The sequence below is a fragment of the Macaca mulatta genome, chromosome 1, assembly GCF_049350105.2.
Source record: "Macaca mulatta isolate MMU2019108-1 chromosome 1, T2T-MMU8v2.0, whole genome shotgun sequence".
NCBI classification, from domain to species: domain Eukaryota; kingdom Metazoa; phylum Chordata; class Mammalia; order Primates; family Cercopithecidae; genus Macaca; species Macaca mulatta.
In genome coordinates, this window is record NC_133406.1 from 223,722,084 (window position 1) to 223,746,396 (window position 24,313).

Consider the following 24,313-nt stretch of genomic DNA (forward strand, 5'->3'; position numbering starts at 1 on the left):
GCTGTCCAGTAGCCTCTTGGGGAGCGTTACTCACATAAACACTTACTTCTGAACGATGCCCTGCCCAGCCCTGCTCAGGTCCCTGCTTGCTGGAGCACTGGAAACTGCCCGAGGCAGCTGTAATTTCTGTGATTGAGATGTTTTGGGTTAAGATAATTGGCATTGAGATGCAGTTTCTCAGAATGCCAAGACTTATTTAAAGACCCAAGAAGGGTTTGGAAAAGAAACTATGGAGCTAGCTTTAGTGCTGGCTTCCAGTTCTTGAAAGACAGCATTGCTTCAGAGAGCCAGCTGAGCCGTGGTTTCTTTCCATCTGCTGGTTCAGGACACACACATCCACCAAGCGCCCACGCCAGCAATGTTCAGCCTGGGTTTCTGAGTGTGCATTCCTTTCCAGGAACTCGGAAGGTGACCCTTGCCCCCTGACATCCTATCAGGAACCATCTCAAATCCTCACCACCAACCTAACAATGAAATGCTGTGAACCAGGAGACCCAGGCCTGGGGCCCAGAATTGGGGGGATGCACTTGGGGGAACAGGGATCCCAGCCCTTTTCTTGCCCCAAGCCTCAAAAAAACTTGCCCACTGCTTGACTCATCTGTGAGTCTTGGGGGAGCGGCCACTGGCCCATCATGGTGGGCAAATGGGGGATACACATACCTGCTTTGTTATCAAAGCTTTGCTGTAGTCAGGCTTTTTTGGGGGGTTTTTTAGATGGAGGCTCCCTCTGTCGCCCAGGCTGGAGTGCAATGGTGCGATCTCGGCTCACTGCAACCTCTGCCTCCCGGGTTCAAGCAATTTTCCTGCCTCAGCCTTCCGAGTAGCTGGGACTACAGGCGCCTGCCACCACGCCCAGCCAATTTTCATATTTTTAGTAGAGTTGGGGTTTCACCATGTTGGCCAGGATGGTGTCGATCTCTTGACCTTGTGATCCGCCTGCCTCGGTCTTCCAAAGTGCTGGGATTACAGGCGTAAGCCACCACACCCAGCCTATAGCCAGACTTTTTAAGTGTCCAGTTGTAACTTTCTAAAACCATATTTGTCACCAGGAAAAAGTGGGTAAGAGACTCCTTGGGTGGCAGTGCAGAAAAACCGAGTCTTCAGAGCCAAGCACATCTGCCTTTTTCGTTTACTTGGGCAAGCTGCCTCAAGTTATATCCTTCCCTGACAGACAGCTGCTGTTTGTTGACTGCCAAGCACAAGGCCGAGCTCCTCCCTGGACCACCTCTTAACGCTGTTCACAATGGCTCCCCAAGATATGTACCACTATTAGCCCCATCTTACTGACAAGGAAAGCAAAGTTCAGAGAGGTTAAGTAACCTCCCCAACGTCACACAGCTGACAAATGGCAACGCCAAGAAGCACACCCTGGCAGTCTGGCCTCAGAATCCATGCTTTCAACTATGCTGCAGCCATTGCCACTTACTGTCTGGGCACACAGTCCATGCTCAATAAACATCTAATGAATTAATGGGAGTGTACTTGAGAGTCGGCTCCTGGTTCCACCTCCCATCTGCAAAGCTCTCATTTGTGGGCAGTGGGCAGGTACAGGCTGGCAATCAGCCTCACCCTGCTTCCACATTGGCATCTCCATTGCTTCATTCCCACTGACAGGGAAACGGGAAAGATGGAAAGAGACATTTCTCCAAACACCTTCATCAGTCACCCTTGATGGGCCCTTTTTTTCTGCTTATACTGACTCATTCGTCTCTCTCCAGGAAACTACTTGCTGTGGCTGTTGATCCGTGGTTGAAACACAGGACTGCAGGATGAATGTGCTGGGAGTGGGGTGAGAGGGCAGGCAGAGAGGAACCTACAGGGGCTAAGTCCAGCTTTGTATGGCCACAGCTAGGAGAGGAAGGCTGACTCTCAATCCCTAAGGATAGGATACCACGAAGTGAGCAGCAATAAAACTGGAGCTACAAACTGAGGGTTCAGACCTGGGGTGCCTCCCTTGGGGAGAGATTTTATTTTATTTCCCTGGCCCATTCTTTTTCTCTTCTGAGTCAGCAAAGAACTCCTTCTCCCTCTTCTACAGCATGGATTTGACTCTGGGAGGCGGCTGCCAGGCGAGGACCACGTTACGCAGAGCCCCTTGCATCCAGATATGGCCACTGAGTTGTTCTTGCTGATGGACTGTAAGTGCAAGTCATGTGTGTCTCTTCTGACCCGACGTGATTAAGAAGCAGGTTTGCTTTCTCCGTCTTTTCTCTTCTCCTTTCTGCTGGCTCGAGGTCAACATCCAGGGTGATCTTGGAAGTCACATTTGGAAAACAGCAGCGCCTCTATTAGCCTGGGTCCCTGAGTGCCTGTGTGGAGCAGAGATCCCCCATCCCACCCTGATACACATGCATGCTTACCATTCAGACCTGACCAGCCTTAAAGGGTCAACACGAGCAAGAAATAAACATATATTGCTACTGAGCAGTTATACATGTTTTAGTCTATTTGTTAGAGCAGCTAGCCTACCTGAGTGAGTGATTGTTTCCTCCAGACTGATCCTTTCCCTTCTTTTCCCATGGCTCCACCATTCTTCTTGTTCATAAAGCCAAAAACCATCTAGATACATATTCTAGAGAGATTCGTGAATGTGCACACCAGGAACATCCCTAAGAATGTTGACAGCAGCATTGACTATTATGACAAAAGAATGGAAACGACCCACGTGCCTGTTGACAAAAAAGTATGAATAAATTGTATATAATAAATTCCATTCATCTGGCCCGGCGGTGGCTCACGCCTGTAATCCCAGCACTTTGGGAGGCCAAGGCAGGTGGATTGCTTGAGCTCAGGAGTTCGAGACCAGCTTGGGCAACATGGTGAAATCCCGTCTCCACAAAAAATACAAAAATTAGGTATGGTGGCACACGCCTCTAATCCCGGCTACTCGGGAAGTTGAGGTAGGGGGATGACTTAAGCCCAGGAGCTGGAGGTTGCAGTGAGCTGAGATTGTGCCACTGCACTCCAGTCTGGGTGACAGAGCCAGACCTTGTCTCAAAATAATAATAATATAAATTCAATTCATAAAATGGAATGCTTTGTAGCAATAAGAAGGAACGAATTATGGTGATGTACAACATGAATGACACTAATACGGTGCTGAATGAAAGAAGAGAGTCACAGAACACCAACATTAACATGGCCCTGTGAAAAAATTTCTAACAACAGGCAAAACTAAACAGTTTGCAGTTCAGGGATACTCACATGGGGAAATTATAAAGAGGAGCAAAGGAATGATAAATGCAAATTTCAGATGAGTGAGAATCCCGGGTATGGGAGGAAGTAGGAAGCGCCTCCATAGGGTTGCAGAGGGGTTTGGAATGTTCCCTTTTTAAAAGAGAAGATGCTGAGAGTACACAGGTTTTCTGTTTTTTTGTTTTGTTTTGTTTTTTTGAGACAGAGTCTTACTCTGTCGCCCAGGCTGGAGTGCAGTGGTGTGATCTTGGCTCACTGCAAGCTCCGCCTCCCAGGTTCACACCATTCTCTTGCCTCAGCCTCCCAAGTAGCTGGGACTACAGGTGCCCGCCACCACGCCCGGTTAATTTTTTGTATTTTTAGTAGAGACAGGGTTTCACTGCATTAGCCAGGACGGTCTCAATCTCCTGACCTCGTGATCCACCCGCCTCGGCCTCCCAAAGTGCTTGGATTACAGGTGTGAGCCACCACACTCAGCCAGCCAGAGTACACAGGTTTTCATTCCATAATTATTCTTTAAGTCATTCAGAAACATTATAAAAAACTTGGTTTGTATTCATGATTTACTTCATAATAAATCAATGAGTAAATAAATCTCCAAATCTGGGAGGGACTCTTGTCCCTGCCCTTTCCCGTTCCCCACGTCCTGCCCAGCAAGCCGGTCGCTTCTGGTTTCCCCACAAAGAGTGAATTGAACGCAGTGGCTTCTCTTCAGCTGAAATAGCTGCCACCTTCTGACTTGTCTCCCTGCTCCCATCCCTCACCCCAAAATTTCATGCTAAACTTTTCCCCATGCAGAGCTTTCTTTATTATTATTTTGAGATGGAGTCTTGCTCAGTCTCACCCCAGCTGGAGTACAGTGGTGCGATCTTGGCTCACTGCAACCTCTGCCTCCCTGGTTCAAGCGATTCTCCCGCCTCAGTCTCCCAAGTAGGTGGGATTACAGGTGCGCGCCACCACGCCCAGGTGATTTTTTTTTTTTTTTTTTTTTTTTTGAGACAACGTCTCACTTCATCACCAGGCTGGAGTGCAGTGGCACGATCTCAGCTCACTGCAACCTGTACTTTCCAGGTTCAAGCGATTCTCCTGCCTCAGCCTCCCGAGTAGCTGGGACCACAGGTATGTGCAACCACGCCCGGGTAATTTTTTGTATTTTTAGTAGAGATGGGGTTTCACCACGTTAGCCAGGATGGTCTCGATCTTCTGACCTTGTGATCCACCCGTCTCGGCCTCCCAAAGTGCTGGGATTACAGGCATGAGCCACCATGCCCAGCCAAATGTTTGTATTTTTAGTAAAGACAGGCCATATTGGCCAGGCTGGTCTCCAACTCCTGACATCAGGTGATCTGCCCTCCTCGACCTCCCAAAGTGTTGGGAGTACAGGCCTGAGCCACCTCGCCTAGCCCAAAGCATTCTTTGAAACAGGGTAGGCTGGGTGCGGTAGCTCATGCCTGTAATCCCAGTGCTTTGGGAGGCTGAGGCAGGTGGATCACTTGAGGTCGGGAGTTCGAGACCAGCCTGACCAACATGGAGAAACCCCGTCACTACTAAAAATACAAAATTAGCCAGGCGTGGTGGTGCATGCCTGTAATCCTAGCTACTTGGGAGGCTGAGGCAGGAGAATCGCTTGAAACCAGGAGGTGGAGGTTGCGGTGAGCCGAGATCGTGCCATTGCACTCCAGCCTGGACAAGAGCAAAACTCGTCTCAAAACAACAACAACAAGAACAAACCAAAAAAACAGGGCTGCAGACTGGTACCCGTCTGAGGCCTGTTAAGAACTGCTCACAGCAGGTGAGCAGCAGGCAAGTGGGCGTTACCACCTCCTGTCAGATAGGGGCGCCATTAGATTCTCTAGGACCCCGAGCCCACTTGTGAACTGTGCATGCAAGCGGTCTAGGTTGCATGCTCCTTATGAGAATCTAATGCCTGATGATCTGAGGTGGAGCAGTTTCATCCTGAAACCATAACCATCCCCACCTTCCCTATGTCCTGGAAAATTGTCTTCCATAAAATCGGTCCCTGGTGCCAAAAACGCTGGGGACTGTTGCTTTAAAAAATGCTGAGCACCTCATGTCACACCCTGCTTAGAGAGCTTCCACTGCATCAGATGGCAGCCATGCTCATCGCTGGGGCCTCCCAGACCCCAGAGACAGGGACCTGTCCTCCATTCATGCTATCCAATGTCATGCCCCTCGAGCCCACACACCCCACCCCAGAGGCCTTCGGCCAGCATCTGGAACACATGGAGCCAGTCCCCACTCAGGGCATAGCACGAGCTACCCTCTCCTCCCTGGCTCCTCCCCATCCTTCACGCCCAGCCTGAGATGCCACCTCCCTTGAAGGCCTTCCTGGCCACTTCTTTTTTTTTTCTTTTTCTTTTTTCTGGCAGTTTCACTCTTGTCACCCAGGCTGGAGTGCAATGGCATGATCTCTGCTCACTGCAACCTCTGCCTCCTGGGTTCAAGTGATTCTCCTGCCTCAGCCTCCCGCATAGCTGGGACTACAGGCAATTTCCACCATGCGCGGCTAATTTTTGTATTTTTAGTAAAGACGGGGTTTTGGCATGTTGGCCAGGCTGGTCTCAAGCTCCTGGCCTCCTGGTGATCCGCTCGCCTGGCCTCCCAAAGTGTTGCCGTGTCCTGGCTACACACCTGAGTCACCGAGTTACTTTGTGTAACATCCCAATGTCCGGACAGAATTTCTGATGGTGGGGGCCCGGCCCTGCTAGGTTTTAATAGCCTTCCAAGTGATTCTAATGTGTAGATGGGTTGAGAACCACTGGTGTGACTGGTTAAGAACCCAGGGTACAGAGGTCACGTGTCTAGGCTCAAATTTGTCTCCCCCACTTAATAGCTCTGTGACCAGAGCAAGCTCTTTTATGTGGCTGAGCCTCAGTTTCCCTGTCTATAAAGTGAGAGCAATAATAATAGCTGCCTGCCGGCATGCTGTGAGGGGTATATCAGATGGTGCTCGGGGAGCATTCGGTACCTGCTGGCACAATGCTTGCATTCACCGTCATTATGCTGGAGGGGACTTGGGATGACAGAGACTTTGTAGGAAGTGACAGGTCCCACGGACTCTGTCCAGCCATCCAGAATTCCTTTCCAGCCATCCTCACCCAGGGCCCTCTTTCCTGGGCTGCTGGAAGCCGCAGGAGGCCACAGGGTTGGGCAATGCCTGCCGAAGCCCTGCAGCTACTTATTCCAAATTTGAAGAAAGCATGAGTCAGGGCCGCCCAGAGCTGCAAATCCCCGTAAGAAAGACGGGCTTGCTTGTCAGCTTCTTGTCTGGGCAGGAACCTCCACCTGGGCCATTCCCACACAGCTGAGACAAGCAGGGTATGATCTGAGAATAGCCAGGACAGCTGTCCCTTCCGTACCTCCCTCATCTCGCCTCTGGGTCTCAGAAGGTCTTTGTCATCTATTAAAGTGCGGGGATTAGGAGTGTTCTACACAGCAGATGCTTGAGGAAGGGCTAGGGGATGTTATGTAACAACAGTCATCATTTACTGAGCACTTACTATGCACCATGCACTGTGCTGTTAACACTAAGTGTGTCTTGTGAGTTACCCTACTTCATCCCCATGCAAGCTCTATGAGGCAGGCAGTTATTTTGCCCATTTTATGGAGGGGGAGACTGAGGCTCACACAGGTTAAGTGCTCAGCTACAGAGTACAAGTTCAGCAACTAATGGTCCAACTCCGAGGGGTTCCAGGCAGCCAGCTGGGAGTAGGTGAGCCAGCTGGGTGTCTTCCCTTATCCTCAGGCCTGGTCAAGGTTGCCCACGGTGTTAGAGGAACCACAATAGGGTGAAGGGGAAGTTTCCCCACAAGAACCCAGCCTCATCCCAGTCTCCCTGGGATTTCCAGGCCTGAGAACCAGGCCCCGGAAGGGACCAGGAAGTGTGGCATGGGCAGCTGTCTGGGAAGGCAGTGGCCAGTGGAGGTGACCCCTGACCCCAGGCCTGGTAGGGGCAGCTTCCAGTGCTTTTTGGAGCCACCCAGCCTGCATCTGTGGGATCCCAGATCTCAGCCCAGCTGAGGGTCCAGAACTGAACACCAGTCCCAGAGTGAGGGCTCATTGACTGCATCTTTCTGCTGCTGCCTGTGTGGATTTCAGAGGGGACCGGGTATGGTCTCACTCTTGGAGGCCAGAAAGGGCAATCGGGACCTGGTTGCCTGTAGTCAGCAGAAAAATTCCACTTTCCACTTTCGAATCAGCAGAAAAACTCCAAAGATTTCCACTTTTGAATCTGCAGAACTCGTGAGTATATGACCTTCTTAGTAAAAGGGAATGACGGTTGCAGATGGAATGAAGTTCGCTCATCAGCTGACCTAGAGATGGTGGGTGAGCCTTGCTTATCCAGATGAGCCCACGGGCATCGCAAGCGTCCTTACAAGTAGAAGAAAGAAGCAGAAGAATCCGTCAGAGGAAGATACAAAAATGTTACTACGCTGCTGGCTTTGAAGATGGAGGAAAAGCCCAGCAACTGAGGGGTGTAGGCAGCCTCTAGGAGCTGGAAAAGGCAAGAAAAAGGATTCTTCCCTAGAGCCCAGAAGGAACCACCGCTTCCGAGATGCTGACTTTAGCTCAGTGAGAGCCATGTGTATGGCAGACGCACTGCCAGCAACAGCTTAACTGAAGCATACTCTGAGAATGACCTTACAGTCTATGACGAATGTGCATTTGGGATTCCCAGCTATGGAAAGTGCCCAACCCAGAGACTCATTTCTTTTCTGTGAGGAACATTGGGATCCACCGCTTATCTCATAGAATGCAGGCTATACGGGAATTGAGGCCCTTTGTTATGGGTGAAATGAAGATTGCCAGGAGGAGGTTGTTAGGGTGAGAGTACTAAGTGAAAATGCTATATAAACTGCATGCTTTTCTTACCTTTTTTTTTTTTTTTTTTTTTGAGATGGAGTCTTGCTCTGTCGCCCAGGCTAGAGTGCAGTGACACCATCTCGGCTCACTGCAACATCCACCTCCCGGGTTCAAGCAATTCTCCTGCCTCAGCCTCCCGGGTAGCTGGAATTACAGGTGCCCTCCACTGCACCTGGCTAATTTTTGTATTTTTAGTAGAGACGGGGTTTCACCATATTGGCCAGGCTGGTCTCGAACTCCTGACCTCGTGATCCACCTGCCTTGGCCTCCCAAACTGCTGGGATTACAGGCATGAGTCACTGTGCCTTGCCAACTGCATGCTTTTTACAAGCAGAGGTGGTTCTCCTGTCCAGCCCACCACCACTGGATTGCCCTGTATATGAGTCCCCTCAATAAACCTTGTCTCGGTCACTGGCTCCAGGTCTCTTCTTTGGTCTCTCAAACATGGTGCCATCCCTATCTTTTTTTTTTTTTTTTTGAGATAAGAGTCTCACTCTGTCACTCAGGTTGGAGTGCAGTGGTGTGATTTTCGCTCACTGTAACCTCAAACTCCTAGTCTCAAGCAATTTTCCTTCCTCAACCTCCCGAATAGCTAGGACTACAGGCATGTACCACCATGCCCAGCTTCTACTGAAGTCAGTAGAGGTCCAGCATGACACCATGTCAGACTTCTGACCTCCAGAACCATAAGATAATACATTTGTGTTGTTTTAAGCCACTTCATTTATGGTAATTTGTTATAGCAGCCTTCGAAAAGTAATGCACTGACCCTGTCCTTTGCTGTGTGGACAGGTGGATGCCGTGTTCAACTGTTTTGCTTCTCGTCCGCCTTTGGGTTAGGTTGCCCCACCCACACCAACCTAGAGCACACGGAGCAACTTTGAGAGGCAAGAAGTTTCCAGGGCTTTATGCTGGGTCCACCCAGAGTCTTGTGTTTAGTCTTGAGAGTGAGAAAAGCCTGTTGGAAACTCATCCCTCTTCTCCGAATTTTAGGCATTTGCCTTCTAGAGAGTCACATTTCCCTCCCCAAACCCTTTCAGAAAATAAGATGTTCTCAGCCTCTTCATCTGTCTCAGCTTCTCCTGCTGGGGGAAATGGGGGAGGGAGCTTATTTTGTCAAAATCTGGGCATGTGAGGGGACACCGGGAATCTGTTCAGAGAACCTAAGTAATCTATGGCAAGGAGGCAGCACTGGAGAAACCTGCACAGCTCTAGCCACCCAGCCTGGGGTGAGCTTGAGTGTGTTTCTGTGTTTTGCACCTTGAGAGAGAATAAGGGGGTTGGGAGGGTGGAGGGCAGAGGGACAGCGCCCGAGTGCTCTGAAGTAAGGCTTCCTGCAGCCTCTTGCAGGCAGAAGGAGGATGCTGCTAAGGACATGCAAAAGGCCTCCACATGCTCCCCACTGCCCCTCCTTCCACAGCCCGGCCATGCTCACTTGTCCTGGTAGCCTAGCATTTTACCCCCAGGCTTGCTTTTATGTGTCCATATCATCACAACTGTCCATGACAGCCCTAACCTATCTTCTGGCCAAGGCAAGGCAATCTCAGTCTTATCAAAATTTGGGTTGTCAGCCCCAAATTCTTGGGGGTCAAGAAAGCAAATGCTTCAGCTGCAAGAAAGTCCTCTTTCTTTGCTGTCTCATTCTAAGCTCAAAGAAGGGTCAACATGAGAGCCAAGCCATTTGTGTTTCTGTTGATTTATTAGCGAGTGATGGAAACGCAGCTGGACCCATACAGAATACACGTGTAGCTGGCACACATCTCGAGAACCGCCCCCCCAACCGCCATCCCCTGAATTCAGTGGTTCATTCCCAGAGTTTTCCCACCGTGAACTGTCTTGGTGGATCCAGTCCCTTTAGCCCCCTCTTCTGCAGCTATGCGGAAACGCTGACCAAAGGCCAATAGAGAGCCTGGGACCAATCCAGAGGAGAGGCAGGGGTCTCTCCTCCTGCAGAGAGAGGTCCCAGGGCCAATGAAGCATCCTTCTCCAGACACCTAATATTAACCATCACAAGGTGGATCACCATAGTCAACCATGTGTATTATGGGAGATATTTTTCACCCTTGTACCCAGTCTTCCCAGTACCCAATAATCCCCCAGATAATTTCATCTCCAAGAAATTCCAGGAGGATTCTGGACAAAGCTGGATTTCTGCATGTCAGATGATGGGGAGTTTATAAGGCTAAGGGACAATTCTCATTGCTTCCACACGCATCTAGAAGCTCATACCATGTGACAGCTCATGCTGGGTGAGGGTCAACATCTGGGCAGGAACTTGGCAGGGTGAAAGATGGTCCCGCCCTGATCTCAGTGGATCCACAGCTCCCTTTTTATGGGGGAGGCTTCAGGAAGAATCTCTCCTGCCTGTCCTGTGTGGAGTGATCTGGTTTTAGGGTTGTTCCTCTGCAGAGAGGAAGCAATTGGACCAAAGCAGAATCATGGATCTTTCCTCTGTTAGGATAAACAGGACAAGATGGCTGATGAGATACATGGATGTTTCTAGACCCCAATGTGGATTTGTCCCCAAACAGATGATTTCAGAGTGAGGAGGGGACATCTCCATGGGTTGTGTTGAATCACGGAGAGGCTGTAAGAAATGAGGTCCTTCTTTTTGTGGGGCCAAGAAGATTCAAGTCTGAGAACCACATGGGTTGCAGGTGAGGCATGGACACTTCCAGGGAAAAGGCTTCTGAGAGGGACGGTCACCATGGACACTTCCAGGGAAAAGGCTTCTGAGAGGGACGGTCACCCTCAGTGTTCCATCTGGAGCCTTGGGGTCTCTTGGTGCTTATCATTCAGGGGCCTGTCTCTGTCTCCACCACCTGGGCCAATGCCCGCCCCAGGGGGACAGGATGGTGGTTGGGAGCTGTCTCAGGGCACCATGTTCCACCACTTGAAGGAGAAGGGCTTTCTGCGCACATTGGTGCCACAGTGCACCTCCCCATGCAGCATGTGGTATGGAGTGAAGTCATCAATGAAGGTGCAGTGGAGGCCTAGCGGCTCCAGCAGGGATCGCACCTTCTCCTCCAGGCAGCAGCGGCCGTCGATGATGGGCCCGAAGGGCTTGGGGATGCCCAGGTGCTTCCCCAGCACCAGCATATTCACCTGCAGTCCGAAGGGGAGGCAGAACTTCATCACTGGGCTCCCACCTCACACCTCTACTCTATCTGCAGGACCTAGGTTTGTGTTTTAGGCAGTCTTATCAATAGCTGCTCACCCTTTCCTGTGCAATGAGAGGGTAACTGGCTAAAGGGGCTGGGAAGAACACTTTAGCCAGGTACCTTTGGGAGCATCTACAGAGCTCACTCTGGCAACGCCCTCTGGAAACTGCCCTAATGTGAATTTGGAATTGTGGATTGTGGCAGCTGCCATGTTTGTGCTATAGAATCCCAACCTTCTAGGCCATAGCTGATTGGGCCAGGGAGGACAGCTGGTCCAAGATGGACCAATCAGAGTCCCTCTCCCGGGAATTTGAAACTGACAATGGGAGAGTTTAGTCGGTCTCTGCCCGTGTCAGTGTCTCTGTGCATGGCCATACTCATCTTTGTCCCCAGGAACAGAGAAGCAAAGGAAGCCAAGCTGGAAGAAGAGAGAGAGGAAGTAGGAGATGGAGAGGGTGAGAGAAAGAGAGAGAATGAATGATGTAGACACAGAAACAGAGAGGATTCCAGGCTCTGCTGCAGCTATCCTGCCCTCAGGTTTCTGGTGTCCTTATATTAAGACTCCCTCTGGCTGAAGCTGGCTTGAGTAGGACTCTCTCTCTTGTGAACACAAGAACCTGAATCATTGCACAAGCTTCTTGGGGCACATATATAATTACAAGATAGCCTCGAACAGGAAGGAAGGGGAGTGGCAAGAGGCTTTGCAAGTGGAGGGCAAAAAGTTGCCTGAAAAGAGGAAGGAAAAAGGGGGGCATGAAGCAACAGTGGTGTGGACAGGTTCCCCTCAAGGCTCTGACAATGGCAAATTGAGTTCTTCTAGGGGATGGAGGTGGGGAGGCGTGGAGAGGGGAGCTGGGTGGCCTATAGCAGTGCTGCTCAAACTGTGTTCCTCTAAAACGCAGCATCAGCACCACCTGGGCGCTTGTTAGCGAGGCAGCAGTGCCTTGGGCCCTGCCTTAGACCTGCTGAATCAGGACCGCGGGGTGGGGCCCCACCTGTCCGGTGTTTCAAATGCAAGCTCAAGATTCAGAAGCAGGCCAGGCACGGTGGCTCCCGCCTGTAATCCCAGCACTTTGGGAGGCTGAGGCGGGTGGGTCATTGGAGGTCAGGAGTTCAAGACCAGCCTGGCCAACATGGTGAAACCCTGTCTCTAATAAAAACACAGAAATTAGCCAGGTGTGGTGGTGCACACCTGTAATCCCAGCTACTCAGGAGGCTGAGGTAGGAGAATTGCTTGAACCCTGGAGGCGGAGGTTGCAGTGAGCAAGATCGCGCCATTGCACTCCAGCCTGGGCGACAGAGCGAGACTCCAGCTCAAAAAACAAAAAACAAACAAACAAAAAGATTTAGAAGCATTAGAGGCGAAGCATCAGCGGCAAAGCCCTCAAGGCTCAGTCAAAGGCCACTTCTTCCATGAAGCCTCTTGGATCTCCAGTTCTACCTCTTAGGCTGGAAGTGCTTTGTTTCACCTCCAAACTGCCACGTCGCCTTATCCTACAAAATAGATCACTGGGACATGTCCTCAGAGAGGGGGAGAATTTCCCTCTCAACAGATTAGACTGAAAGTCCCTTGAGAGCAGCGGGCATTCTTAATCATCTCTGCATCTGCCACAGGAAACCCTAAATATATGTGGGATGAATGAAGAGCTGCAAGCTGGGACGAAGAAAGCAGAATGAGCATCTGGGTTCCCAGCTGATGCCATGTGCTTTGCACACGTGACCTCATGCAATCATTCATTCACTCCACAAATGTCAAGTGGTCCCCTTCCCTGACGCCCCTTGGGCCAGGGCTTGGCCAGCAAGCATTCCACAGGGACCATGATGGTCAGCCAGCTAGAGGCCCTTCTGAGGAGCACCACAGGACCCCTGATTCTCCCTGCCACCCCCACTGGCCACCACAATCCTAAATACGACTGTGACCAAACATTTTTCCCCTCTAGGGCTTAGAGGCTTGCAGCCTGATTTGGCGTAGTCTGGAGTCATGGGTGGTGGCCTCACCAAGTCAGGGAAGAAGGCCATTGCTTTTTTCCTCTCGGTCTTGAAGAGCTGCGGGATGTCGATGATGTCACACTCAGCCAGGCCCAGCTCCCGCTTCAGCACCTCACGGTTCCAGTCGATGCAGCTCTGGGGGCAGGGGAGGGCTAGAGTTGGGGACACCTTGCCAGTGTGTTTTGGGGGCACTCAAGGCATCATGTCTAGTTGAGGAGAGGCAGGATACCCAAGTGCCCATAGGTCCATTGTCCACACAGACCTTATCTGCGTGCCCCTTTGTCAAAATATGCCTATCCCGTGTCCACCCCTCACAGTTCTACCCCATAAGGTTAAAAATGAGTGTTTCAGAGTGCTCTGTCCTTGACCCTCTTCTTCACATCCCTCATGCCTTAGAGGATCTCACTCTGTCTCATGGTTTTTTGTTGTTGTTGTTGTTGTTGTTGTTTGTTTTGAGATGGAGTCTTGCTCTGTCTCCCAGGCTGGAGTGCAGTGGTGTGATCTCGGCTCACTGCAACCTCCGCCTCTTGGGTTCAAGCGATTCTCCTGCCTCAGACTCCCAAGTAGCTGGGATTACAGGTGCCCACCATAACACACCCAGCTAATTTTTGTATTTTTAGTAGAGACAGGCTTTCACCACGTTGGCCAGGTTGGTCTCAAACTCCTGGCCTCAGGTGATCTGCCCGTCTCAGCCTCCTAAAGTGCTAGAATTAGAGGCATGTGCCACAGCCCCCGGCCTGTCTCATGGTTTAAAACACCTCTATACAGTGACAACTCCCAAATGTGCATCTCCCCACCTCTTTGTTTGTTTGTTTTTTGAGACAGGGTTTCCCTCTGTCACCCAGGCCGTAGTGCACTGGCACAATCTTGGCTCACTGCCACCTCTGCCTCTTGGGCTCAAGTGATTCTCCTGCCTCAGCCTCCTGAGTAGCTGGGATTACAGGCACCCAGCACCATGCCTGGCTAATCTAAACCTCTTTATAAAGCCCATCTCTTTCCTAAGCTCAGACATGTGAGTGTAGCTGCCTACTTAGCATCTTCACGTGGGTGTCTAACAGGCTCATCAAACATGATGCATCCAAAGAGAAACGCTTAATTTCTACCCTACTACCCCGCTTCTTCCCCCAGGGTTCTTCAGCTTAGTACATGTCACCGCTGTTCACCCAGCTGTTAGGGCCACAAGTCTTTTTTTTTTTTTTTTTTTTTTGAGACGGAGTCTTGCTCTGTCGCCCAGGCTGGAGTGCAGTGGCCAGATCTCAGCTCACTGCAAGCTCCGCCTCCCGGGTTCACGCCATTCTCCTGCCTCAGCCTCCCAAGTAGCTGGGACTACAGGCGCCCGCCACCTCGCCTGGCTAGTTTTTTGTATTTTTTAGTAGAGACGGGGTTTCACCGGGTTAGCCAGGATGGTCTCGATCTGCTGACCTTGTGATCCGCCCGTCTCGGCCTCCCAAAGTGCTGGGATTACAGGCTTGAGCCACCACGCCCGGCCTAGGGCCACAAGTCTTGCTGTTATTCTTGATGTCTCCTGTCCCCTCCTCCAAATCCAATTCATCAGCAAGTCCTGTGGGTGCTACCTTCCCCCTTTGCCATCTGTTCCCAATCTGCCCCCTTCCCACCTGGTCTGAAGGCCACCCACTCCAGCCTGGTGGACCGCGATGGCTTCCTATGGGGTCTCTGCCGTTGCCCCACGTGGCAGCCATGATAACTCCTCTTGCACACCTCCAACTTGGGAGTGTAACTGACCAAGGGTGCTTGCTGCCCAGCTCTGAAGCCCTTCCTGGGTTTAAGGTCACACCTCACTGACTGCTCCTAGCTAATGGCTGAGAGTGATAGTGCACTCAGGCAGACCCATTTCTGAGAGACGAGGGACTCCTCTAGTGGCCGACTGTGGCTGGTGGGATCCCCCATAGCTTTGCTGAAGGTTCCCCAGGCTGTATGCAGTACAGGGTGTGTGCACCCCACCTTCCTTCTCTCTTTCACTCGGGGTCTCCCAGTCTTCTCTGGCTCCCACTCTATTTCCTCACACAGGCATTTTCACTAATAAAACTCTGACATGTTTAACCCCATCTTGACATTCTTGGAGGATTTCGACTCATGCAGTCCCTATGTGGGAAATTCTGTTTGCCCTTCAGGAACACTGTACACCCATCTCTGCCCTGTGCATGGGGAGGCTGATCCCTAGGAATCAAGGACTCCAGTGCCCTCTGGCTCCTGATTGGGCTGAGCCAACGGGAGCAAAGAAGGAGGAGAATACAGCTGAGGTATTTGTCCCTGCAGCTCCCTCCCTCCAGTTCACTGTGGGTTGGCTGTCACATCTCCTGTCTCACAGCCTCTTATCCTGGTGGCCTCTCCAGGTTCCAGGAACAGTTCCCTTCCCTCATTCCTTCAGGTGTAGGGGTGGTAACACTTCCCGCTCATCCTAGCCTGGGATACTGAACAGTCCTTTGCTAGTTTCCTTGAGCCTGCCTGTACCTTTGTAAATATGTCCTTTATCAACCTCTTCTGCAGTTATACAGCTCCGGGTGCCATGTATTTCCCGTTGGAATCTACTGTCACCTCTTACCTCCACAGAATATATGTTTTCAACACAGCAACAGAGAAATTTTTTTTTTCCGAGATAGAGTCTTGCTCTGTCGCCCAGGCTGGAGTGCAGTGGTGCAATCTTGGCTCACTGCAGCCTCTGCCTCCCAGGTTCAAGTAATTCTCCTGCCTTAACCTCCTGAGCAGCTAGGATTACAAGCACATGCCACCATACTCAGCTAATTTTTGTAGTTTTAGTAAAGAAGGGGTTTCGCCATGTTGGCCAGGCTGGTCTCAAACTGGCTGGTCTGAAACTCCTGACCTTGTGATCTGCCTGCCTCGGCCTCCCAAAGTGCTGAAATTACAGGCAAGAGCCACCGCGCCCAGCCGAGAGATCTTTTAAAGCATGAGTCAGACTGGTCTCTCTGTTCATATCCCCTAATGGCCTCAAATCTCACTCAGAGTCACAGCCAAAGTTCCAGCGATGCCTACGAGGCCTCACGTGATGTGACCTGGCCTCTTCTGGCTCCCCATCAGCCTCCTGGCTTGTCCTAAAATACTTCAGGCCTGTTCGTTCCACCTCAGGGCCATTGCCTGTGCTGTTCCCTCTGCCTGGAATGCCTGTCTTCTTCTCATACACATGCCTCGCTCCCCTCACTTCTCCTGGGTCAAAGGAGAGTGTGGGGGCCCCTTTGTCTGGGCCTGTTCTAACCTGAGCTTTCATGAACGGTGAGCCTTAGATGTCCGTATCCCATCCTTGCCTCCAGGCCCACCTGCTCCCATATCACAGCCCACAGGTACACCACAGCCCTTGTACCTGAACAAACTTATTGTAGTTGATGAGGTCTTTATTGGAGAGCACCTGGCTGATGGAGATGGTCCTCACCCGCTCATCATCTGTGAAGGAGAGAGATGAAAGGGAAGGACATGGACAGCACCAACATGAGGACCCCGTGTTTAGGGAAGCAGACAGGCAGAAGCCAAGTTCACAGCTACTGGTCTTGCCGAGTCAGCAGCCTCTGACTTTCCCGGGCCTTGGGTGGGCACCACCTATCTGAGCTTGTCTTGGCCATTGTGCACATCTGGGTGTGTAAGGAGTGGGAGGGTCTGGTTCCCATAGCGGGGTGAACTTTAGACCTTTATTTGAGTTCACCAGAAGTGGTAACGCCTTTCACTGGAAATTTACAACCGCCCGAGGGCACTGCATGAGGACTCCTCTTGCTTTGGCTGAGCCGGGAGCTGGGTCAGTTGCTGCCTACCCACCCACCATCAGAGTCAGGTTTTCTAGGTTCACTGAGCAGCGAACCAGCCAGTCCTGGGATTCGGACACCATCAGGCCCCAACCCTGCCCTCCAGGAGTGACTGCATGAAATGGGGACCTCCCAGGGGCCCAGATTTTCTCAGCCTGATGGGGTGCCCATGGAGATGAGACTGGACAGGGAAGGGGAGGCTAGAGTCAATGGCACACAATCCTATGGCTGCCACTCAGTAAGCGCTTACCATGAGCAGGCCCGGAGGGCAGTGCCCACGTTCAGCATCTCACTTAACCCTCATGGTGACCCCCACAAGGTATGCATTATGATCTCCACTTTACAGATGAGAAAACTGAGGCTCAGAGAGGTCAGAAGACTTGGCCAGGGTCACACAGGTAGGCTATGTAGGGGCTTGTGATTCAAACCCAAGCCCAGGGTTCGCACAGGGCCTCAAGCCTTGACCAAGGGAAAGGAAGGGCTGCCCGGACCCATCTGCAGGCCCAACACCCGCTTCACCCCAGTTTAAGGCAGGCAGCTGGGGTCCAGTCCCAGCTCCACTGCAATCTTGCTGAGGCCTCTGGGCCAGTGACGTCCCCTCTCTGAGCCTCACATTCTTGGGTAGAAAGGTGGGTGATGGTCATCCCCCAGGCTCTCGTGAGATCAAATGAGATAACACGTGTGATGCACACAGCGTGAGGCCTGGCACACTGAGGTGCCTAATAAGCGCCCTGGCCCCTGTGTCTGTATAATTAAAATCGCCACAGTCACTGCCTGAGTGTCAGCCCTCGAGGGTGGGGTGGCTGCTTGTGGTCTGCCATCTGTGAATTCTCCCACGCTCCCTCCCAGCTGGGCAGGTTGGAGTAACTTTGCTCAACCCATTCCTGGGTCTTGCTCACCATGAACATGGTTCTCCCAGGAAAGATGAAGGTGGCATTTCTCCCTGCCTGGTACATCATTTGGATTTAAGGATTTCTAAGACTTACTCTAGGTTCACCAGAGTCTAGTCAGGGTCCCTTTGGGAGCAACAGGATCAAGAAAGACTATTTCTCTTCCATTTTATTGCTAGGTCTCCAGGGTTGTGTTGGAAGAAGTTAACGCTAGCAAACAGAGAGCAAGGGGACTTTGGAAGTTATTATACCTGGGAGCATCTAAGTTCTAAAGGAGCTTTTTTTCTCTCTGAGCTGTGTTTGGTCTAGGATGCTATATGCCTCCCCTGAGGCCATGGGGCCAAGAAAACCTACGATTCTGCATGCCAAAGGGTCTTTGCCCTGTGGCCTCTGGGGTCACCAAGAAAGGGAGGATCCTCTGGGATTCATGCAGTCTCACTGGGGCTAGAAAGGAAATGAATTTGAGAACCGTTCCAGCAAGTTTGCCAGATGATGACTCCAGTCCAGCCAGCTCTCTCTCTCTCAAAATTCCTCCAGTGCAAAAAAAAAAAAAAAAAAGGGGCCCTCGCCAGACACAATGGTTCACACCTGTATTCCTGCACGTTGGGAGGCCAAGACAGACAGATCACTTGAGCTCAGGAGTTCAAGACCAGCCCGGGCAACATGGTGAGACTCCATCTCTACAAAAAATACAAAAAGCCAGGCGTGTTGGTGCATGCCTGTGGTCCCAGCTACTCGTGAGACTGCAGTGGGAGGATCGCTTAAGTCTGGGAGGTTGAGGCTGCAGTGAGCTGAGATCATGTCACTGTACTCCAGCCTGGCTGATAGACCCTGTCTCAAAAAAGAAAAAGAAAATGCCAGCTCCTTGCTTAAACAGCAGAGAAAAGAGTACCATTAAAGGTGCTATAGTATAAAGCTGTTTCTTTCTCCCCGAATCTCTCTCCTGACTTTTCAGGATGGTTTTTATTTGCTATTTCACATTGCACTTTGCTGGGGACACGCATGGGGCTGGGCAGACCCTTGCTGGTGTCAGGGCCTGGCCTGTGGGCCTCATAGTGGAGGCCTAGCTCCCCGTGGGCTGTGCCTGGGCATGCCTCTGCTGTGAGACCCACATGCTGTGCCCTGGAATGGGGCCAGCAGGTCCAGCCTGGCATCTCTCCTTCCCATAGGCCCGCCACCCCAAGCCAAGGCAAATGGGCGACCTCCAGAGTATTGTGGCCTCTGGGTATGTGCTGGGTACCTGAGCAAGGCTGGGTGAGACACTTACCCCTCCCAAGTTGCCCACCAAATGCCCTTGCAGGGCAGGGACGACTGATGCCATGATGATGCTGAGTGGCACATGTGCCCATGCCCAGGCTCCTGCTGGGGGCACAGTGCTACAGCATCTCAGGACAGTGACAGAGATGGGGAGGCCTGGCACTGGGGCTCCAGGGAGCACAGGAGTAGGCAGCACATAATCTGTGCCAGGGAGGCAGGGAGGCTAGGAGACAGGACTGTGCCTGAGCAGAGGCTCCAAGCCCCATAGACGCTCCATTGATCCATCAGACCTCACAAAACAGAATTAAGATTTCAGGACAGCCAGGTGCGGTGGCTCACACCTGTAATCCCAGCACTTTGGGAGGCTGACCGCGGGCCCATCACCTGAGGTCGGGAGTTCGAGACCAGCCTGACCAACATGAAGAAACCCCGTCTCTACTAAAAACACAAAATTAGCTGGGCGTGGTGGCGCATGCCTGTAATCCCAGCTACTCAGGAGGCTGAGGGAGGAGAATCACTTGAACTCGGGAGGCGGGGGTTGCGGTGAGTGGAGATCACACCATTGCATTCCAGCCTGGGCAACAAGAGCGAAAATCCGTCTCAAAAAGAAAAAAAAAAAAAAAAGAAAAAAAGGGGGATTTCAGGACAGTGACTGCAGAACATTAAAGCTCCACAGCGTGACTGCATTGGTCGCCTGCCTGGGAAGCCACTATGTCCCTGCTCAGTCCATGCCCACCTTCCATCACCCCGCTCCCCGCCTCAGCTTGGCCCCAGTTGTGGGCAGTGGTATCTGGTGAAGCAAAGGTGCGGGGGTAGGAGTGAGAAGCCCTGAATTTGGGGACACACCCCTGCTTTAAAACTTGCCCTCCCCCTCTCAAGCCATAATGTGTCTTAATTTGGGTGAGGGGCAGGCAAGCTGCAAGGAGGGACATGGCGCTGTTACCCACCAACAACCCCCTGGAACAGGAGGGCCCTCCCGTGGCCACACTTCCGCTTTTCCTGGAAGAGCTTGAAGCAGGCCCCGGGGCTGGCCAGGAGCATCCGGAAGCCCTGTGTGCAGAGAACAGATTCGGCTGAGCCTCCTGCCTTGGTGTGGCGCCCCGGAGCTCAGTTCTTGCCCCAGATGCCAGGGAAAGACATGTCATGCACCACGTTCTTACCTTCCCATCGGGGGCAGGGACGAAGCTCAGAAACTCATCCACGTGGCCCACGGCCAACCAGTCCACAAAGAGCTCCACGGGGGGCTGCACCTTCTGGGCATGGAGGAAGTCTCGCACCACCTGGGTGACCCTGCGGCCACTTGACCTGGGACCCACGAGGTTAAAAAAAAGTCGCTTAACTACAAAGACTCCATGCAAAAATAAAATGACAAGAATTTAGCATTCCTGCAATATCTGATTTTTTTAAAAACAAAAAATATGCATTACTTTTATAAACAGGAAAGATAATAAATATGTATATTTTATTTTTTATATATATATTCATTTATTTTTGAGATGGAAACTCACTCTGTCACCTAGGCTGGAGTGCAGTGGCACCATCTTGCCTCACTGCAACTTCCGCCTCCCAGGTTCAAGGGGTTCTCCTCCTCAGCCTCCCACGCAACTGGGATTACAGGCGTGCACCAGGCCAGGCTAATTTTTCTGTATTTTTACTAGAGATAGGGTTTTACCATGTTGGCCGGCTGGTCTTCAACTCCTGACCTCAAGTGATCTGCTCACCTCGGCCTCCCAAAGTGCTAGGATTACAGGCATGAGCCACTGTGCCCAGTCAGATATGTATATTTTAAAATTCCACTCAAAGTGAGTTCTGCATGAGGCAGACTCAGGACAGGTCGGTCACACCAGGGCAATGACCCACCAGGTCCCACCATCCAGGAAAATCTTCAGAACCACCCTCATACCAAGTCCTCATTCTCCAAGAGACAGATTTCACCCCTATGTTCAATCTTTAGGAAAATATATCTAAGGGCATGGTCCAGCTTCCTCTTTCAATGGGATTATGTATTTGAGGGCAGTGAGTCCCCTGCAAAGCTTGATTCTGGATTCATTCATTATTTGATCCCAAGTCTGTTCTAACAGCTTTGTTGCATTTGGTTAGCTCTATGTCTTGGTCTAGTGCACAGCAAGTAACCAATATGATAGGATTCCTTTTCCATCAGCACCCCTGTGTCACTACTGAACAACACATCATTTGTTTTGGTAAAAATGATATTTTTACCAATGGTAAAAAATGATATTACCATTTACATGGTAATACGTATGAACAAGCTTTGACCTAAAGGTGTTTTCTCCCAGGACTGTTGGGAATGGAAACTTTTTCTTTTGTTACTTTTTTTCTTTTTGAGACAGAGTCTCCTTCTCTCACCCATGCTGGAGTGCAGTGGTGTGATCTCAGCTCACTGCAAGCTCTACCTCCCAGGTTCACGCCATTCTCCTGCCTCAGTCTCCCAAGTAGCTGGGATTACAGGTGCCCGCTACCACGCTCAACTTTTTTTTTTTTTTTTTTTTTGTATTTTTAGTAGAGACGGGGTTTCACTGTGTTAGCTAGGATGGTCTCGATCTCCTGACCTCGTGATCCGCCCACCTCGGCCTCCCAAAGTGCTGGGATTACAGGCGTGAGCCACCATGCCTGGTCTTCTTCTGTTACTATTAATTGACTATTACTAGTATCATCTATTTATTTTCAGAATCAGAAAACCTGAGTCTAGTTATAACTTTGCTTTCTATGTGACTCACTTACCCTCTCTGGGCCCACTTGTAAAATAAAAGTGTTGGACCGAATGATCTCTTAGGTCTCTGCTCTCTGGTTTCAAAGTCCCCGAGATAAGTGTGTACCGTGTCTGGTGAACACCCACCACCCCCGCTACATCCGGGAGTATAATTTCATCACTCCTTGCTTCTGATTCTCTTCAAGGAGTGGAATGGTCCCTGCTCCAACATCATCACCACCCCCAACCCTCAGCCTCCACCCCAGGAACTCCACTCCCTGTCACTCTCTCACCCAGGCAGGTTGCCCCCAATGAGGATCCTCCCCAGGGGGTACTCCTTCCCATTGGCCACCACTGGGGGGCTGACCTCCAGGTTCCCAAAGGAGTCCAGGCCACTCACAGACCTGTCGCGTGGTTCCCGAGTCACGTAACCAAAATCTGGACCCTGGAGAGGGAAACCAAGTTAGGCGGGGGTGGAGGGTACCAGGAAGAGCCTGAACCAACTTGCTGGGCTCTGAGCTCCTTCAAGAGAGGGTGGGAAAGGCCATCCATTCTTCAGATGGAAATACAGAGTCATTGGCGGTGGGTGGGGGATCTGAGCTAGTCAAAATTTCGTGCACGCACAGCAGGCCAAGTTGGGAAGTGCTCGGACTCTTCGGCCTTGCTGCCTTATCACGGCAAGACAGCAGGGGGCGCTCTGGTCGCTCCACCACTCCGCATCGGACATGCAGCCTGAGGCTATGGCTACCCCACCCTTTTACCTACACAGCCTTCCTGCCAAGTTCAGACCAAGGGCAAGTGGCAGCCCAAGTGGCCAGTTGTGGGAACCAAGAGGCTGCTGATGGGCCTCTGGGCCTCTGTCTTTGAACTCTACAGAAGGGGAGACCTCCCCAAGGTCATCTCTCAGAAGGAACTTCAACAACATCAAGGGTCAGGAGAGAGAGCTCCTAGCATCTGTGTAATCAGTGAGGGGGTTGGAGGGGTCTTCTGTTCTTTATGGCACCAAGCAAGTCACTCCTCTTTTCTCAGGAGGTCCCAGTTAGCAACCATCGCCTTCCCTGTTATCCTTTTTAATTACAATAATGATAGCAGCTAACGGTGGTGCGCGCACACACACACTCCCTCCATGCAGGTACTGTGACGATGAGACGCTTCACAAACACCTGTGAGGCCAGGGCCTAAATATCATTGTTACTGATGAGGAAAATAAGGCTCAGAGTGTGGTAGTAACTCACGAAACATCACACAGCATGTAAGTAATGGAGCAGGGTTGTTCTGACTCTAAAGCTTGTGTTCTGAACAGGTGCACCATCCTGCTTCCCCTATTTAGTGCTACAAGATTTAGTAAATAAAAATACAGGATGCCCAATTAACTTTGAATTTTAGATAAACAACAACTTTTTTTAGTGTAAGTATATCCCATGCAGTATTTGGGACATACTTACACCAAAAAGTTAACCTGTTGCTTGTCTGAAATTCACATTTGACTGGGCATCTCCTGCATTTTATCTGGCAACCCTACCCTCATCCCGAAAGAGCACAGTTCCCACCGCTGCCCTCTGTACCCCACACCCCGTTGTGGCCCTTGGGGTAAGGCCTCTCAGCTCTCAGGGGTGGGCTGCAGCCGGGGACCACTCACCAGGATTCTTTTGTAAGGGAAATCCTGCAGTTCCCCATTCCTTGGGGAGTCAAAGACCACCGGGAGGGTCTTGTGTGGCGCCTGAACGTAGCCCAGCTCCATCTCATCCTGCAAGTGAGGAGAGGCGAGAGACGCACAGCTGTGACAGTCAACAGCTGCCCCTGCTGGCTCGGCTCTGAGCCCTGTGTGCAGACTGTTCACCAAGACCCCTGTCCCAAGCATGTTTTGCGCTTGGTCGTGGAGAGGACCGAGGTCAGGGTGCCTGCTGACTGGAGGAGGGGCTGGAGGCTCAAAGAGGGGGTGCACTTGTCTAAGGTCACACAGCAAGACAGAAGCTGGAGGTGAACGAGAGGGGGTGTCCCCATGAGTGCTGGGCCAGGGCAGGTGAACACAGAGAAACCCCCACAGTGGCCTGAGTTGGACAGGGCTGAGGGACCCTGTGGGGATACAAATATGCCTCCTTCTGAGACCCACAAATGTGCCCAGGTCAGTCCTGACCCCTCAGATTCTGGAGGAAAAGATGGCCCAGTGTGAATGAACTACACATCCAGGTCCTGCCCTAAACTCTTTATAAACATTAACTCCATTCATCCTCATGACACGCTTGACGTGGGTGCCATAATCACCCCATGTGACAGATGAGGAAAATGAGGAACTAAGAGGTCTAATTATTTGTCCAGTCTGGGTGTGGTGGCTCACACCTATAATCCCAGCACTTTGGGAGGATGAGGCGGAGGATTGCTTGAGGCCCGGAGTTTGAGACAACCCTGGGCAACATGGCAAGACCCCATCCCTACAAAACATTAGCTGAGCCTGAT

At 51.4% G+C, this 24,313-nt stretch overlaps 1 protein-coding gene across 1 annotated transcript in view; it reads right to left on the minus strand.

The window, feature by feature from the left end:
* Positions 1-10,924: 10,924 nt before the first annotated feature.
* PADI3 (peptidyl arginine deiminase 3) overlaps positions 10,925-24,313 on the minus strand; it is a 38,898-nt gene continuing 25,509 nt past the window's right edge. The window contains exons 10-16 of the mRNA XM_001089024.5: positions 23,496-23,603; positions 22,150-22,301; positions 20,307-20,451; positions 20,094-20,196; positions 16,567-16,646; positions 13,239-13,364; positions 10,925-11,184 (exon numbers count right to left, since the gene is read on the minus strand). Coding sequence (XP_001089024.2) covers positions 10,951-11,184; positions 13,239-13,364; positions 16,567-16,646; positions 20,094-20,196; positions 20,307-20,451; positions 22,150-22,301; positions 23,496-23,603 — 948 coding nt within the window. The 3' untranslated portion in view covers positions 10,925-10,950. The remainder of the gene's footprint in view (positions 11,185-13,238; positions 13,365-16,566; positions 16,647-20,093; positions 20,197-20,306; positions 20,452-22,149; positions 22,302-23,495; positions 23,604-24,313) is intronic.